The sequence below is a fragment of the Cygnus atratus genome, chromosome 1, assembly GCF_013377495.2.
Source record: "Cygnus atratus isolate AKBS03 ecotype Queensland, Australia chromosome 1, CAtr_DNAZoo_HiC_assembly, whole genome shotgun sequence".
NCBI lineage: Eukaryota > Metazoa > Chordata > Aves > Anseriformes > Anatidae > Cygnus > Cygnus atratus.
The window spans coordinates 67255479-67274313 of record NC_066362.1 but is presented as its reverse complement, the minus strand read 5'-3'; the positions used below and the strand labels follow the sequence as shown (position 1 = coordinate 67274313).

Genomic DNA, 18835 nt, shown 5'->3' with positions numbered 1-18835 from the left:
TAACATGAGTGTTTGATCTTCTGCCTTTGTTGCCATTTATATAGTCCAAGAATGAGAAGCTGAAAGAGAGATTAGTTTCTGCTGCATACAGCTGCTGCTATTAAAGCTAAACCAAGCAAGCTTGTTTAATAACCAGTTAATTAGCAGCACAGAGAGGTATTGACACGATTTGCTGGGCTTGTTAGTTCAGTTTACACGTTTATTAGCAAAAGACTTGTTGTGGTGTTGTGTCAATCCATTTAGTCCTGTCCTCCTTGCTGGCAGGCTGTGTCCCATGAGATCATGGAACCAATTCCCAGCACACTAACTCCTATTTCCAACTTAGCTATCAACAAAGCTGACCATGGGTGTAAACACAAGGCTCATATTTTCTTCTTCCTATATACTGGAATGAGGCTTCAGGGGGCTGACAGTATATTTTTAAATATCTGTGTTTGGACTTGCCTTGAAAGTCATGGATCTTTTTGAAGAGATTGCTAATAACGGAACAGTAAACACCCATTTGATAATCAAAATAGGGATGTGAATGACCATGCTGGTAGCAGTGAGGTAGGTTTTAGATACTTTTTGCTTCTGCAAAAGCTAATTCTAAGACTACATTCAAATACTTCTCTTCAGCTGATAGTGTCAGTGATGGTTTGGAGTCCATAGTCAGTGCCTGCAGCTCTTTAAGGTGATTTTCTAGACTAGGAAGAATAAGTTTTTCTTCCAGTCATTTCAACTGTACTGAACAAAAATTTACAGTAAATGTTCGAGTTGGTTTGCCCTTGTCTTGCAATCCAAGGAAAAATTAACTAGTGGTATTGCATGAAGACAGCTGCTAATTGATCATCTACAGGAAAGCTTATTCCTTGGTGTAAGTATATTTCTGTGGAAGTGCTGATGGACTTATAGATCAAGTTTCTACACTTGTGTTATTTTAGGAATTATGTGTCTCAGTAAAAGTAAAATATATATATATATATATATGTATGTATGCTCCAAAAATCACATGTATGCAACTTGGTTGACATGTATACATCATTCCCTACTAAAAATACCAGGTGACAGTATACAGTCTTGAGTCATCATTCAACAAATAAAGTAATAAAATAACACGAATAGCGGTTTTATCTTAAACAGGGACAACGATCACATACAAATAAGATTTTAAGATTTAAATATCATATTTGCCAAAAAGCAGAGGTAGGGAAAAATATAATTAAAAGCTTTGCTTTAAAACACTCACCAATTATATGGAAGCTTTCCATCTCTCTCTAAAGACGCAAAGTTGACAAAGGTTCCAGCCCCACACTCCCTGTTTCAGGAAGACAATTGGGTATAAAGTTACCATTTTGGGATTTTCAATGCTTGCAATGATTTTGATTTAAGAGAGAATTCCAGAAGTTTCTGGGAAGTGCTGAGCACTCACATTTGTGACTAGGTCTGAGATTATGTGTCATAAACACAACTGAAATCCCTTAATATAGTCCTCCAAACCCAGTAAATGTTCAAACCACCCAAGACCAGGATCTTTAATAATCCTTAAAAAGGCTGAAAAAAAAGGAAAATATTGGTAATAAAGAGCTGAAATAAACCACATCTTCTGTTCATATTTGGGCTTTCTATAGCCTGGCACTACCACTACTTGCTGGCTTAAGGACACTTGCTAAGGATTTACTTTTCTACACTAAATATTTACGGTCCCACCTTCTATAAAGAGAAGATGTATAATTGTCTCCATTTGACAGAGACGTGGTAACTTTGAGTTCACATAATAAATATGAAAAATATTGAATTTCCTGAGTAATATTCCAGCAAATTTATCACAAATTCATTATTTTCTGCTACAAATGATAAACTGACTTGACTATTTTTATTTCCTTGATTTAAACCAACAGTTGCTCGCAGCCTCTCATTGGATTTACTTTTAATTTCCTCCTGGGTTTTTTTATCTTCTTTGACTAGAAGCAGTGACAAATGGGAAAAAATCTTTGGGCTGCCTGTGCAGTAATTCAGTAGGAAAGAAAATTAATTTAGCCAGGATTTTCCCAGAGCAAGTCACATGTAAAAGGAACAAAACACATACTGTCCACTGAAAGATATGGCCTGAAAAATCTTTGTTATGTGGTCATCTGTAACATGGAATATATAGCCAAGATACAACACACAAAATGTACTCTGCTAGGTAGCCAAGTCCAAGATTATTCACAAAAGCTTTTTACATGAAATCATTTTCTTTCTCTATACAGCACAGTAAATTAATATAAACTCCACTACATAGATAAAAAAAAGAATGAAGACTCCAGGACCCTCCCAGACCCGGGAGGCAAAACAAATACAGCGAGTCTGGAGAATCCTCCACAGTTCTCTCAGGTTGACAGGGCTTAGGCCTTACATGGCACCTGAAATACAGCATCCTGGGCCTGATTAACTAACCATCTTATCTGTTGACACAGAAAATCTGTTCCAAGCCGTATGAAAGATTTGCAAAGCATCTTCATGTCCTGCCCATGCCTAGTTGCCTCAGACCCGAATCACCCTTTAGGTTCTTGACACAAACCTTTGTAATAGATGACTGCACTTCTCATTTACCCAATCCAGCAAAGCTCATAATAAGACAAAGGTTGAGGCTCATAGCTAAGGTCCAAAATGAAAATAGAAGGAGAAGACTTGATACTCCTAAAGAGCAGCGAGACTGCTTTTTTGAAGGTATCCTATTCACAAGCATCTCCAACATCACCCATGCACACAAGCTGCAACTAATGTCATAATGTGTTTGTTGTTGTCTGAATGTTTTGGAATTAACATCAATCTGGTCTTACCTGGCCATTTGTAGATGTTTTCTCCTGAGTACAACAAGAGTCACCAGCAGCAGTCCAATCAGAAGGATACTTAGGATGGCTAATACAGAGATTACCACTATGTTGGGATTCATCTCGGTGACTGTACATACAAACAAGAGCTCTTGATTATTCAGGTCAGAAGAGCTAACAGTTCCCCACCTCCACCCCTGTATGTTGATAGTGTTATTTTTATGTACTGTTCAGCCTGGAGTTTTCCAAAGAGAAAAATCTACCACTATAGATAAATGGAGGTTTTGACTAGTTATTGATCTTACTAAATTTCTGTGAGGAAATGACTTCACTGTGGCATTTTGTTAAACTTTGGCATGTCCTGATACATATATATATATAGATATGTATATATTCCTTTTAACTGACATTCTTAACACAAGATAAAAGGCAGAAGGAAATACAAAATACATATATTCTTCATCATCTATGTCTCCAAAGCACACTTCAATTCTGAAGATGTTCTTCAGTAATAATCAATATCTTCTCAGATCCAAAGGCCAAGGCTTCATTAATATACTGGGTTGAAATTAATTGAATGACATTGGCAAATAAATTTTAACAGTATATTCTGTTTTAATTAAGATCTTGAATCAACTCTCAATAACAAAACCTTGATTTATTTTTGTTCAATACAGTTTTACTAGCATGAGACCAGATACCCTATTCTGCTCATTACATAAGAAGAAAACCTGCCTGCTTTACTTGCTCAGAATAACTTTACATCAGCGGTTGCCTAAAGAACCATTTTTTAGACTACAAATCATGGAGATGGAGTAGTGTATGATGTATAGGACCCAGTGACTAAAGCTATGTGACTCCCTAACTAAGCAGAGATGACACCGATCATTCTGAATGGGAGACTAAAGAAAAGTCCAGTGCTCAGGGCAGTTTAACACTGATTTTCTTTCTTCACTGAGCTAGACTTCATTATATGCCCAGGAAGCCTGCATCAGGAGCTATCTCTTCAGGGTTTGACTGCTCAGGATAACCTATTCTCCCTTCTCCTTCTCTCTCACCCTGTCTCCAATTCCTCACTGAAAGCAGGAAGTGATTTTTCTCCCTAGCAGCTCATCAATATGATTTTCCTCATTTCATTTGGGCTTGGCTGAGGAGACATTTTTCTCCATAAATGTCATCAGGCAGTACCTTGATGTTCAGCCTCAAAACCACAAACCAGGTCCCTAACTTCTAAGATCCAGTAGAGAACTGAGCCACTAGTTTGTAACTTTGCAAGTCAAACCCCAAACAGTTTTTTTAATAAAAACTTTTTGAAGTTGCTTCCCCATTCACATCTGGCAGTCCTTCCATGACACAATCAGTGGTGCCAGCATTACTGAGAGCAGCTTTAGAAAACAAGGAGAAACAGATGTTGCCGCTGAAGGAAGAAGAAGAAAGCAGAAAAGTGCTGCTTACCCATGGTAGAAACCGCAATGAAAGTGGGGACACTGGGGCTATTGTGGCTGAAGGTGGTCACACTGCAGTTGTAAGAGGTGGCAGGGGTAAGGCTGGAAATGGTCACTACGTGTGAAGAGACAGTGACAGGTTCCTACAGACATGCGGAAAAATACACAGTAGTTTGTCTCTCTCATAAATGCAAGAGCACAATCACTGCTCCCCTCTCCACCCACTTATTTGACCTGGTAAAGTTAGGTTTGGTGAAAAAGGCAGAGATTCAAAACCTAGACAAGGTAATTGAGGCCTTGAAAATAGGCAGGTAATCTGGCAGAAGAGGGGAGAGAAACAGGGGTGAAAACAGCAGTGGGAACACCCCAGAGCACCCCAGGGAGCCCCAGAGCCCCTTGGGGAGGGCAGAAGGGTGCCTCGTAGGGGGTTGGTCAGTTACACGTGTGGTGGGGTCAGGTGCTGCATCCCCCAGGACATCCCCAGAGGTCAGCAGAAGTTCTCCTAGGGTCAGCAGGAAGCTCATGAGCTCTGGTTACTAAAACACATTAGGAGGAAAATAGTTATTTTTATTCAAAGTGCAGCTAAGGTAGTCACAACCTCTACACCCTTGTATAAACAGGTCACATCTGTGTCAGAGGCTGTTCCTCTGGGTGCGAAGAGCAGAGCTGTGAGCCTTCCGAGTGGCCAAAGCAAAAAAAAAAAAAAAAAATTAGAGAAAAGCCTTTGGGTAATAACCATGATCAGATATTCCACACTTGTTTTTTGAGCCAGCAGAAATTCTTTACATAATATCTTTATATAATGTTTTAATTACTACATCCATGGTTTTATAAATACTGATCTGGCAAAACAAAACAAATACCACACATGCATCGATTTAAAGATACATGTCCTTATGGTCCTCAAAAGCTTTTCTGTACTCTCCAGCAGGGCCAGGGGTGGGTTGCAGATGCAACAACAGGGATGCTGAGCCAGTGGTTTAGAAAGGCAACAAGGAGAAGTTTCACAAATGAACTCACTCCAGATACAGAGTGCAAGATACTGCAGTAAGCCCTGAGCACTGGATTTTTTCAGTGTCCTGTTGTCAGCCATGGGCTCCTTCTAGACTAGCAAGGCTTCCTGTTGCAGTGCAATTCTGAGTTATATTACACAGATGATACGTACATGAGTGTAAGGGAGGAGAGCTTTATTCCCTGAGCTGAAGGGAAGGAACATAGTTTGGAAATTGGTCTTGATATGACTTTTTTTTTTTTCTATTTTCCCCTCTGGAAAAAATTTAAATTAATCAACCAAAAGATGTTCAGACGTGAAAAGCTGATGCTTTTCATTTTGCTGATTTAAAAATAGAGGAAAGGTACAAAAATATTCATGTAATTAGCATGGAAAATCATAAATAAAGATTTTTCATCAGTCTAATGAGAAAACACCAATTTTTTAAGGTTCTAAAAGGAGCCCTTCCCCCTTTTACATTGAGGCAGAAAAGAGAGTGATGAATCTGATGATAAGTGAGCTGATAATCTCTGCATTTCCCCTTCACTGCCAGATGTTCATGTCAACAAATAAGAAACCCACTGAAGTTCCTGCCAAATGGAGCAGTCTTTTCCTCATGTTCTTAAAACATAACTGTTCAGCAATAAAGCTGCAAATCCTGTGGTACCTCCCTTGCCCAATCACATCGTTATTTTGAATCTCTGCTAAGTATATAATGACTTCCTGATCTTTCTTTGTTCACAATGAAAAAGCAGGAATCTAGATGTGGAATCCAAACTATCCAAAAGATTAAAGTGCATTTAAATATTTTCTCTTTTAGTCAGTACCTTTCTTGATATAAATAAAATATTAAATAATTCACAGACTGGTCTTCTATTGGGTTAAAAAGCGTGTGTGGCTCTTTCAGAATAATCACTGGCCTGAGTGGGTATTTTTCACTTTTTCCCCATTGCGTGTGAACCCAAATGAGAGAATGATGTTTCATGGCGTGTAATCACAGTGATTCACCAGACGATCAGCTAAACCACAAAGTAATCCTCAAATGTTGCACAACATGGACGTGCAACAAATCAAAACTACTACTGCTCCTCCTTTTCACAGAACAACTTTATCAATGTTTACGTGACCTCAGAGCACAGGTACCTTAATGGTCAGAGGAAAAAGAGGTTCATTTGTAAAGCTGAGAATGTGAGCCTAGAAGGAAATACCCTAGAAGACAAAACACCCAAGAAGCAGCAATATTTGCAACATTTGCAATGCTTGCAACATAAAGGAAATCTGAATAGCAGTTAAGGTCCTACTGAACTTCACTTAACTGGCCTCAATACCAAGGAAAAGTAAACCAGAAATAACTAGATACTGCATAAAAGACCTCAGACCCATGGTATTTAAATGTGTATTTTTCCCATTGCTAATCAAGTTATCTGACCATTTTCCCCTTCCTGCCTATTGATGTTCCCTTAATTTTGTGTCCTCTTATGTTTTGCAGAGTATATTAGAGTTCATCTCATGACTAACCAAAGATTGAGACTCTGCTGGATGTCTTGGATGCACATAGATTTTGTTGAACCAGCAGTAATCTCATCAGCAAGACAGAAGCCAATCTTAATATTGCAAAAGAACCCACAAATTTAGCATTTGAAATGCTTTAGTAGCTCAGCTCTGAAGAGTTTAATTGTTGACCACCTTACCACATCTGGTTGAAAGACCAAACCTGTGGACTGACCATAAAATTTCATTGGGCTTTATAAGACGGACGCTAAGCAGCAGACAATAAACCTGAAAGATGCAAGGTCCAGTCACACTTTCAGAAATGAAGAGCAAAAAGCAAAGAGGTGCCCACATACCTGGACTTTTGCTTCCTGAATGGATCCAGCCTGCTGGCAGTAGACTTCAAAGAAATCAGCCACTCCTTCTTCCACCCACAGCAGAGTCACGGAGGTCTGAGTCTTGTTGACAGCAAAAAGTGATTTTGGAGGGGCTGGTTCTAGTTAAGGGAAAAATTCCTTTTATTAAGCTTATCTCTAAGTCTCTATACCACCAAGAAGAAGCAGCATCAAACAAAAATAAATGCAATGCCTGCTGCCCTTCTATCTTTTGTTTCTTTCAGATAGTCTGCCAGCATAAACCACTGCCTCACACGATGATAAGTGACCAATGTAAAATGGGAAGACGATGAAGTGTTTTTCTTCTCTATTTAAACTGTTCTCTATTTGGACAGTTGGATAATTACTTCACTTCCCTTTTGCGCTGAGTCTTTGCTTGAGAACAATCAGCATATTCTATTAATAGGAAAATGTTAACAGAAACTTTTTGAGAAGACAGCTGTCCACCTGTTAGCAACACACTTGGCCTAAGAAAGTTTTACATTGCAAGGCCTGAACCAGGAGATGATAATGAAACAGCCTCCCACAAGTGAACTCTGTCTAGGTTCACTTAGTTGTAGGAGAGGAAATAGTCATTTGGCAGTTTACAAACATCTTGTAGTCTTTTTTTTTTTTTTTTAAATCTTATTTCCAGGTTAATATTTAAGGGCCATTGGATCTGCACTTATTTCAGTTAGCTGCAGAATAAGTTTTCTCTTCTCACTGAATGCACAGGCTCAGATCTCAGAGGTCTTTAATTTATTGCTTTGGTATTTATTGCTATTAATTGCTGTTGTGAAGTGTGACCTGGCAATAGGCAAACATATACAAGGGATTGGGTTTTCTATGTGGCAAGGAGATGATCTGTGTGAAAGGAGGGCTATCGCCATCCCCAGCGCAACAGACTGAAGATTGTAAACTGCTGGGTGGCATGGTAATCATAGAATCATTGAATGGTTTGGGTTGGAAAGACCACCAAGTTCCACCCCACCCCTGCCACCAGCAGGGACACCTCCCACTTGATCAGGTTTGCCAAGACCCCATCCAGCCTGGCCTTGAACACTTCCAGGGATTGGACATCCACAACTTCCCTGGGCAACTTGTTCCAGTGCCTCATCAGCCTCCAAGTGAAGCATTTCTTCCTAATATTTAACCTAAATCTACCCTCTGTTATTTTAAAAGCATTACCCCTTGTTCCTATCACTACATTCCCTGATGAAATGTACAAGAGCACAGAAGTGCACTGCAAACACTGCCCACTGAAGCTATTATTTCCTCAGCCATCTGCTGTGTATCCAAGGCCTCATTTTGCCATTCTTTAGGCTTTACTACACTTGGTACACAGCATGGGCAGCAGGGAGGAACAAAGTGACTAAAAAATGAAGGCTGCTTTAGAAACGGGTGGAAAAAGAACAGCACCGGGAGGAAAAAGATAAAATGTCATAAAGGAAAAACTCTACTTAAGACATGAAGTCCTGGAAAGGCTCTGGGGATAGAAGCCCTCCTCGAGGGCCCTCTTTTTTGCCCCCCAGCACCACGGAGGCTCTGGCAGCAGAGGCCACACTGACCTCCAGTGGAGGTAGCCCCCCACTGCATCGCCTGCCGGGATCGCGGCGGGGTACTGAGAGCATGGGAAAGCGGGAGAGGAAAGCTTGAGGAACGGAGAAGCCTGCAGCTCAGGCGTGCGTGCGTGCGTGCGTGCGTGCGTGTTTCATCCCAATGACTTCACACAATAACTACTGTCAATCTTCAAGACTCAGGCATGCCGGGCTCCTATGGTTTGCCATCAGAGAGTACAAAGTTTAGGATTCACATTTCCAAGCTCTTCTCTAGGGCTATGAGATTTACTAATCTACTGCTGTTTGATGAAAGTTGTCAGTCTCCAACAATGACCCAATTCCAGGATCCTGACACACTATGTACAACAACATTTCACTCTTATCTCTTCCCTTCAATAATAATTTGTTATTCTTATTCCATGTGGTGCTGTCACAGGAGCCTGATTTTCTACCAAAGAAGATTTTCTACCAAAAAACAAAACAAAACAAAACAACAACAAAAAAACCTGGCACAGGACTTGCTGAAGTGGTTATAGATATTTTGGAGAGTATCTGCTCCTCAGATAATCAGATCAGTGTTCTAAGGTTGGAAGCTGCCAAGATTATATTGGCAATAGCAAAAGAGTTGAGAAGAGCAGGGTAGGGACTGAGCCACACTCACGTGGCTGCTTCTGTATCATGAGGACTGCAGTGTAGATATTGTTCCAGAAGGACATAAGAAAGTATCCCTCTCCTATGATTACACCCATATATCTGCTCCTGGATTCAGAAATACATTCCATCCCCCACTCCAGGTAAAAATGGTCTCAATTAAAACATGAGCTTTACATTTGGACATCATCCCAAGCAAATCCTCCTTCTGCCTCCAGCAAATGGCTTGATTTTTCTTCAGGTGGAAAGTTGCCAGAATGAAGCAAACATCATGGAGGGAAGAACATTTGGCAGGAGTGCTTAAGTGACTGCCAAATGCTGAGTCGTCTATCACTTAGAATCAGTTCCCACTACTGCTAATTACAACTCTCATTGCTCTCCCTCAGAAACAGAGAGAAAGAAAACCTCTGGTAAAATATCCTTGCTATCGTCTATTCAAAGTGTAAAAAGGATAAAGGGGGAAAAAAACAAAAACCACACACACAGAAGTCTAGAAGTGATTTATCAAAACTGAGTTCTTTCCACCTTCTTGTTGTTAATGAAAAAGCAAGAGCAAAATAACCATAACAGTTCAATAAGAGTCTGCCTGCACTTGCTAGTTGCTGTTTTCCCCGTTCATAAATAAAATAAATAAATAAAGGAATACACAGCTAGGCTCCAGGGTGTGCAACATTAGTAATAAATGGCATTTATGGACCTGTCTGAAAGATAAAGCTAGCTGATATTTTGAAATACTCCTCATAAAAATATCTGGATAATGGTAGTGGGGGGATATACTTATCTCCCATTGGGAATGAACACACTCACATAACTGTGCACAGACACAGCCATGGAGGAAAACAGTGGACAGGACTTGCACAGGGAAGGGAAAATCCATGGAATTTGTTTACATCTTTCAAATATTCCCTTTGATGAAAAGATGTGGAAGGAATTCAGATTCTTGTGGTTGTACTATTTGTCCCAGCACTGTTTTGTGGATCTGAGTAAAAGAGAGCTATGGAAAAAAATAAATAGACAATGATTACTCAAAGACCACAAATTCAATTAGAAATTATGGAAACCTTTAAAATCATTCCTTTCATTGTCACTCAGGAAAGGTTTACTATGTGTGTAGAGAAGATAATCCAGTTTGAAAATGGAGTTAATGCCTGTAAAAGCAGTAAAACATGCTTCAACATTTCACAGCTTTAGGCATCTGCACAAGTCTATGTGTGTGCAAAAATGAAGTAAAATCTCTCAGGTACAATGGTATACTGTCCAGTCTTCCTCAGAGGGAAAGGAATGTCTTTTTTGTTTGTTTGTTTCTTAGAGTAGGTTACACAATTTTCTCTTAGAAAGATGCTGGGTCCACAGCCATGAATTGTAATTAATCTATTTAGTAAAAAAAAAATAATCTAATTGATTTATATTTAAAGATGCACATTGGTGTTGGAGAAGTCCAGGGAGAGGGGAAAGGAAAAGGGAAACCTGACCAGGAGGCAGAAAACAAACTGAGAAATAGGCTTACCAAAACCAAGAAATGTTCTTCTTTGTATTGAAAAGTTCAGCTGCGAATCTCAAGTCTCTGTTCCCAAAATCTGCGTGTGCTCAAACGTTAGGAAAATAAATATGGAGCAGAGTAGTTCTCCCAGAAAGGCACTGACTCCTACTTCCATTTAGAGTTAGATTCTGCTACTCTTGCTCTTTGTGAGTAATACTATTTTAGGAAGTAGGGTCACATACGGGAATGAGACAATCTTCACAGCAAGGTGAGGCAAAAATTACAGCTTTCCAAAAGAAATGCAGTCACAGGTACTTGACTCCGAAATGAGGAAGATGCTGAATTTGCTGACAGTTACTTCTGGAGTTTAATGTGAGAAAGAGCCAGTTTACAACTTGCAAACAAGCATACATTTCTTACCCAATTTCACAAGCTGGGGCAGGGAAGTATTGCTGCCTCTTTCAGTACAAGCAGTCACTGAAACATTGTAAATGTCCCCTGGAGGCAAGCTCAACACTGCAGTCATCACACTGCGTGTTACCTACAATAATTATAGACACCAATTGTTAAATACAACCCAAACCAGACATCCTTCTTCTAAAATTAATCTGTTCACTTAATACACGATAAAGGAAGTTCTGCGCAAATCATCAGATTTCTTCTGCATACTTTAGATTTGTTACATGACCCAGTTCCCACTGACACCAACAACAGAAAGCCATAATGCTCAGAAGAATACCACGATGCAGAGAAAAAACAATCTTAGGCTGTATTTTCTACATGACCAGTGAAAATTAAATGAATAAATAAAATCTCTCTCACATATCTGAGAATACACTTGCATCTAGATTTTTCGAGTTCTGCAGAATCTTACCAAACCATTGAGTTGAGTCTGTTGCGATGTTAAAGGAATTTAAACTCCTAAGAAGAGTACACAAGATACTTATAGGTAAGCCTGTATATATCCTAAGGACCTGCAAATTAAATTTGTCTGGGCAAGTCTAACACCTATCTGGAGACCCACTGACTTGACAGTAGAACCCAGGGCCTGATGACAGATGGGGTAAGATAGGCCATACTGAGCACTGACCTGAGTCACCTACAAATTTGAAACCAGATATGATCCAAGACTGAGCTAAAGTTCAAATATGTGAATAATGTGAATACCTTCTTCTTATTGTAGGTGTGAGTAAGCTACCAATTTCTCCAAGGCCATGGAGAAAGATGCAGAACCCAGACATTGCAACAGACTGTCTTCAGAGGATGTGTAGTGTAACTACAAAGGGTACATTCATGATCTCATGCTGGTCACTTAACTTTCAGTCTGAAGTTTTCAGATCCAGGAGGGATGGACAGTTCTAAATGAATACTAACAGAGCTATCCACATTATTTTAGTAACTTATATAAGAACTAACCAATTTCTCCAGAGTCTTCAGAAATATACAAACAGGAAGAAGTCATAATCACCCGATTGTTATCTATAAATTTTAATAATTCTAGAAGAAAAAACAATCATAATAGCAACCTTAACTGTAATAAATAAGTAGCCTAAATAAATAAAGGAAACTATTTCTGAAAGTGACTAACAGAGCTTAGGAGAACAGAGCTTAAGCCTGCAAGCATGATGCATCCATATTTACAAATATAAGCAGTACCATAAAAGTTAGCAAGGTACCATAAGTTATGTTGTTGTAGGAATTTCCTAAAGTGTACTTGCTGGGTTCTCTTCTCCTGAAGATAACAGAAAGACAAATATTCCTCAAGACAGTTGTGAAGTTTTATTGTAGACATCCTGTATTGTACATATTCTCTATATTTAATCCTTTGTTTAAACTAAGGATTTCATGTTCAATATTCATTTTCATTTAATTTCATATTCAATGTTTATTTTATATTTATTTAATCTAAGAATTTTCTATTCAAATCTATTTTATCAGAAATTGTGGCACAGGAGTCAGATTTTTTTCTTGAAAGAATAATTATCTTACTGAGAACGTGACTTTTGGAAGGGAGGGGAGGGAAATCACAGCAAAATTGTTTAGAATTCAATTGTTAGAATACTTTATTTGTGGGGAAAAAATAAAATGTGGAGTTTTCTTCCTCATTTGAAACAAAGATCCAAATATTGGAAGTTTCTGCCGTTCTGAAATGTCATGTTTTTGAACAGTTCCACTAATCATGTAATTAGATTCATGGTGCAACAAGCTCCAGATGGGTGCACTCTTCCAGCCACTAGGAATCCAATGAATTCTACAGTGTTCCATCTAAACTCAAATAAAAATTGGTGATGAACTTGCACTTATGCTGAAAATCCACTTCCAGTTCAGCATCTGGTGAGTCCTTCAGCTGTAGAAGGGAAACCTTTCTTAGGAAAAGACCAAACACTTTTTCCACCTGTCTATGATTAAAAGTTCAATAACGGTGTTGAAGATGGTCACAGGCTGCATGAAGCTGTGCTGCTGTTACTATGCTCCTGCGCTGCAGCGCTCCACCAATATTTCAAACATATCTCACTATATGTCCAGGGGCTGCTCTTTTCCTTCAGTTCAAACATGCACCTCAGCACCCTGCTAAAGCGTGACTTCAATCCATAATTGGAAAACCCAGATTTCTTTTCCTAAATGATTTTTAAACTGGCTGAAAGAGTTCAGAAAAACTTCATAACATCTGGCAAGTTTTCTAACAAGTGCATAAATTCTGGGTGAAATTCTCGTCTCATCAGTTAGTGGAACTTGTATTCAAATAGAAAAAGGGAAGTTATAGCAATTGGTATGAATGAACTAAAAAAACCCTCAGCCAGTAGTGTAGTCTAGGTTATTAACTAGAAATTGAAAGGACTATCTGTTTTCTATAAAAACACTCTTTACGTTCTATTGTCTGCAGTTCAGAAGTTTAATAAGCCATTTCTAAATTCTAACCTAAATCATCAAAATTTGTGTAGGATCACAACAGAAGCATTTTGCCTACTGGCTATTTTGAGAACTTGAGTCTTTAGAAGTGCATGTTCACACTATGAAATAACTTCAACTGACCAGGCTTCTATCAATCTTGCTCAAACTGTGTAATATGAAATTATCAACTGAGGAAAAACAAAACAAAACAAAACAGTAAGAGAACGACAGTTTTCCCAGTCACACTTACGCTCTTCTTGATTTTTTTCTTCCCCTCTGCAATGACCATCCAATGCAGCATCCTGGAATGAGAGAGGTCAGTACCGTCTCCTCCATAGGTCCAAGTGACGTACAAAAGGTGGTTGTAATATTCTATCGAGGTAATCTCGGGTGCCACTGGTGCTGAAGGAGGAGGACAAATATATTACAGACAGGCTCTGGCACAACTGATTACCAAGTCCAATAATAAACTTCTGCCAAAGGATACCGTTGGGAAGAGAGCGTCACGAAGAGAGCAGAAACATATTAGTAAAGTCATCTGCATTTTATGCAGGCACCTGAGTAGTAACTGAAAGAACTGAAAAATAGCATTTTCCTTTAGGAATGTTTGGAACAGGAGTATATTTTTGTTTGCAGTCTTTCAGTTAAGAAAAAAAAAAAAGCATGAAGCTAGTGACTGATACAGACCACTTTTTGATTTAACATCTATAAATGGAATTCAAAGTCAAATTAAAAGCCTCAGATATTGCTTCACTGTGTTACAGCACTGAAAAACAGTGATATTCAATGAGAAATAAATAAGAATTGTCACACTGAATAATTTGGATAGTTTTTCCATGGGAAAAAAATAAATACCTCTTCACTGAGTTTGCATCTTCCTAGGAGGAAATGTTCCAAACCTGCACTTCGCCAAAGAACATCTTTTTGCATGAAAAGTTTTGGCTCCCTTTGCTCCCAGTGTGAAAGTCCCACCACCAGAGAAGGCAGCAGTCAGCTGACAGCCATCTAAGCATTAAGTGTCTAGTCTACAGGCATTCGGCAACTTTTTGACTATGTCATTAGGTAGTAGGCAAAGTAGCTGTTGTGCCTCCTCTTCCTCTGTACGCCCCACCACAACCCTGTGAGCCTGTTCTAAGGCCTGGCTTATGGTGGGTCACTCCCTGAAACTGCAATCAGGCCAGCAAAATTTTGGTTCCCTGTGAAGCCAAAGGAGAAAGACAACCATACAACCTCCAGAGCTTTCCTGCTAAAGTAAGTATTTAACGGGAGGAAGAGAATTTCCCCCTGGAGATGCTTCTCTCTATTAATTGCAGAGACAGCCATTGCCCTGCTCTCTGGCAGAGCCCTGGGTGCCAGCAGCCACAGGAAGGCAGGATGGGCTGGGAGCAGGGGACTGATCGACGGGACCACAAGGTGTCACTGCTGCTTTCAAGAAGGCTTCTGACTTTTACACTGAGACAGTTGTCAGAGAACAGAGATTTACTGAAGTAGTTACTGAGAAAGGCAGAAAATGCAATGCATGAACAATTTAGAGCCATTTAGAAACGTTTAGTAAGACCCTCCTCTCAAATTCATCTTGAGAACGCTCTTTAATGGTGTTGAGAGGAAGCAGACATTTATTGTAAAATCTTTAAAGCAATATTTCTTTTAATTTCTACAGTTTCCAGACCATCCCTATCATGGACTGCGTATTCTTTACAATCTAAGGTCACTACCAGCATGAATCTTATATACTACTACTAATTTCCTAACATACCTAGATATGGATGACATGCTTGCCCTCCTAAAGCTCACGTAGCTCAAAGTCTTAGATATTTAGCAACAGAACCTGCAGGGTATACGAAATGAGACTACTGGCCAGGACTGATGTGCCCAACTCCCTTGGCACCATTGTCCACTGGGAGCTGAGTGGCACAGAAAGACTGTAGGAAATTACAGCTCATTGCCTGTCTGGCAGAAGCGACAGCTGAAAGCATCCACTGGACTGAAAGAACAGAGCTTCACAGTAAGGACAGATGCGGTTGTACTCAGCAACACTGACAGTCTGCCTGCCTTTCTTTCCATTTTTTTTTGCTTCTCCAAAGCTAAAAGCATTCTCATAGTAAACAAAAATGTTGGTGGTCTAAAGTGCCCTTTCTTATGATTGCTTTAAATCCAGCTGTTTACAGCAGGTGGCATTAAAAACTCATTAGTCACCACAGCAACACCAGCAGTGCCACAGTTTCTCCCTGTGTTAATACAACATCAGGCAACTGTTCCTGCAGGAGCCTGAGAGAGCAAATGCTGTTTCTGGCAAGTGTTTACTTACTAGCAGCCTGGGGCCCCCAGGCCTCCCTCCCCACTCTTCTGGAGACATCAAAACAGTTGGTGTGGGAGAGAGCTATACATCACCCAGTCTCTTCTAATACTCTTTATTCCAGGTACTGTGGTTCTGTAAGGCCCCTGCCTAGCTATAGGCTCCACGTGAGCAGTGGGATTCTGCGCTAGGGAAATGGTTTGTCTGCCCTGAGCTTGCTGCAAGGTGTGGTCCCAAACTCCCAGGTGATCCTTCTGCTGTGTTTTAAAAATCAGGCTTATGTTCCAGGTACAGAGGTTAGCTTCCCAGCAATACACAGAAGAACTGACAGATGGTGTACTGTCAAGAAGATCGCAAAACCTGCTATTTAGTATTTTAAAGTTTAGTTTTGGCCTTTTTTTTTTTTTTTCTTTTCTAAATTCTTGGCAACCTTCTCAGGCTGTGCAGAGGAGGTAGTGTTATTCAGAATGATGCAGAAAGGGACCAAGTGCTCCATAAAAACATCTGCTTGCCCCCGCTCTGGAAAGAAACAGGCTGAGGGTGGTAAAGAACTTTGCAGTCTCCACACAACTTGAAACAGTGTAAAAGTGCATCTACTGGGGATAAACATTTCAAATCTGCAGACATGAAAAATTGGCATGCCTCTGTCTGGCAAGTTAGCCTGACAGTAGTCCCAGGATAAAAATGAAGAGTATTCAACTAATAAGGTAATCAGAGGGCAGGAGAGTATTTAATGCTCACATTCAATGGTGATTGTATTTTGATAAGTCCTTGTCATTTGATCAATCTGGATTTATTTATCAGGATTCTTCCCTTAAAATCTGGCTTACTGGTATTCAACATTTTTATCAATACTCTATAATTAAAAGCACAGCTGATGAACCACGCAAGTAGCACAGCGACTGGCAGAGGAGAGGATCTGGACAGGGCTGTGGTTTGAATTGTTGGCCCCTACACTGGGCCTGTTCAAACAAAATGTATTTGGGACTGCCAGGTGCAAAGTCAAATCTTTAGGAAAAAGGAATGCAGGCAGCACTTCTCAGATGGTATGTTCTGGAAAGTAGTTACTCTAGGAAGGATTTAGAAGGGACAAAATAGAAGCAAATCACACAGACCTCCAGTGTGAAGCCATAGAAAATGTAATCACTGAGATGCACAAACAGGAGAGCATTGAATAGAGAGCTGATTTTGCCTCTTTGGGAGCATTCAGCAGGCTGGTACTACAATTTTAGGTGCAGGTTTTCATGTACTTTGGTAAAGACAGTAAAAATTAGCAAGGCAGAGTTGGGGAAAAAAAAGCAGCATGAGAAAATATCTTACTGAGAGAGCACCTGAAGAGCTCAATGGATGCAATTTATCAACAGAAAAGAGTGAAGCTAAATTCAGTGCAAAGGTTTAAAAAAAAAAAAAAGATTTGTGGCTCTTCAGTTAATAAGTGAAAAGTGTAAAAAGAATCATAGACTAGATATTAAAAATAGGAAAATTCAGATAAACAGCAAAAGATAAACCTTTGATAATAAGAGAAATTAAATACAACTTTCAAGGGGATTGGTGGCCTCTCCCCCTCTGGATATTTTCAATGTAAGACCAGATGATTTTTCTGAAAAGGGGTTTTGCTAATCACAAATGAATGATATTATCTGGTATCTTCATCCATTTCTGATTTTGTCTATGTCTGCAAGGTAAGAAACTGATACATTTTTCATCTGATAGCAGTAAAAGTCCTTTCCCCATACAGAGATACAAAATGATCCTGATGAATCCTTATATTTTAGAATAACCTTCATCTTCCTAAGTTTTGCTGCAGGTTTCTAAAGACATGACATAAAGTGTGAGGGCCCCGCTGGAACATTTCCACTCTAAAATGCTGAACCTGGTATCCAAATCATTTGGAAAAGACATTTCCCCCTACATACAGCAGCCAGCCATCTGGAAAATTACTTCCTTAGAGTGAAACAGAAAAGATGACTGATGCCAAAGGACAGTGCATGTCACTGAAGACTTGTCATAGGGCCCCAGTGGGTGCTGCGAGTTTCTGATAGACAGAGCAAGCACCAGGATTTGTCCCAGTATAGCTTGGGATCAGGTATTTCAGGATGGGAGGTTTCAGCTGACTTCAGGAGAGCTAGGACTCAACCAACACAGTGATCATTTTTCCTTCATGGTTCTGTCAGGCACAGGAACTATATTAATCATCAATACAAAGGGGTTGTATTCAGTTCCCTTCCCCAGTTACATCCTCTGAGACTTTTACCAAACAGAAAATCTGTGTCTAGGCTAGTATCTGTTTAGGAGGGAGTAGCTGGAAATCATAGCCTGATTTCCCTCATAATGTGATTTCTATAGCTGGAAAAGAAGAGTGAGTCATATTTATTTCCTCTCATAGCACATCTGAATTATTTACTGCTTTCAATCAGCTGTACTTCTGCAAGGTGAGCTACATGGTGGTAAAAGCAAAACGGTTCGATAGTGAGCCTTGACTTAAGCAGCCTGGATGCTAGAAACACTTGGCAATGAGCTTACAGGAGGTCTTGGATTAGCCAGAGAGGGAACAGCATTCATTTTACATATTGAAGACTTGAGCCCAAACTGTCTGACAGAAGACAGGGAGTGCGCTAAATGCAAAACCGGTCCCAGCTGGGAGAGGGCTATCAGTGGGGTTGTATCAATTTGCTTCAGCTGAGAATCTATATTGTGGACAATAAAGATGGTCAGCACCGCAGCTTCACAACATCAACATACCAAGCACAGGTGTGATGCCTTGGTCACAGAAGCACCCTTCTCTCCTCATGGTGTGCAAACAAAATGCACCCAGCAGGAAGGGCAAGATTGGAGCACAAGAAAAATATGCTGCTAAACAT

At 39.8% G+C, this 18835-nt stretch overlaps 1 protein-coding gene across 5 annotated transcripts in view; it reads right to left on the bottom strand.

Moving 5' to 3' along the window:
- Positions 1-18835, bottom strand: part of PTPRO (protein tyrosine phosphatase receptor type O) — a 152455-nt gene that overhangs the window by 22620 nt on the left and 111000 nt on the right. For all 5 annotated transcript variants that reach the window (XM_050716714.1, XM_035550809.2, XM_035550811.2 and 2 more), the window contains 6 exons: positions 13929-14080; positions 11207-11327; positions 7079-7218; positions 4251-4383; positions 2805-2925; positions 1229-1297 (listed from right to left, as the gene is read on the bottom strand). In XM_050716714.1, the coding sequence (XP_050572671.1) occupies positions 1229-1297; positions 2805-2925; positions 4251-4383; positions 7079-7218; positions 11207-11327; positions 13929-14080 (736 nt within the window). The remainder of the gene's footprint in view (positions 1-1228; positions 1298-2804; positions 2926-4250; positions 4384-7078; positions 7219-11206; positions 11328-13928; positions 14081-18835) is intronic.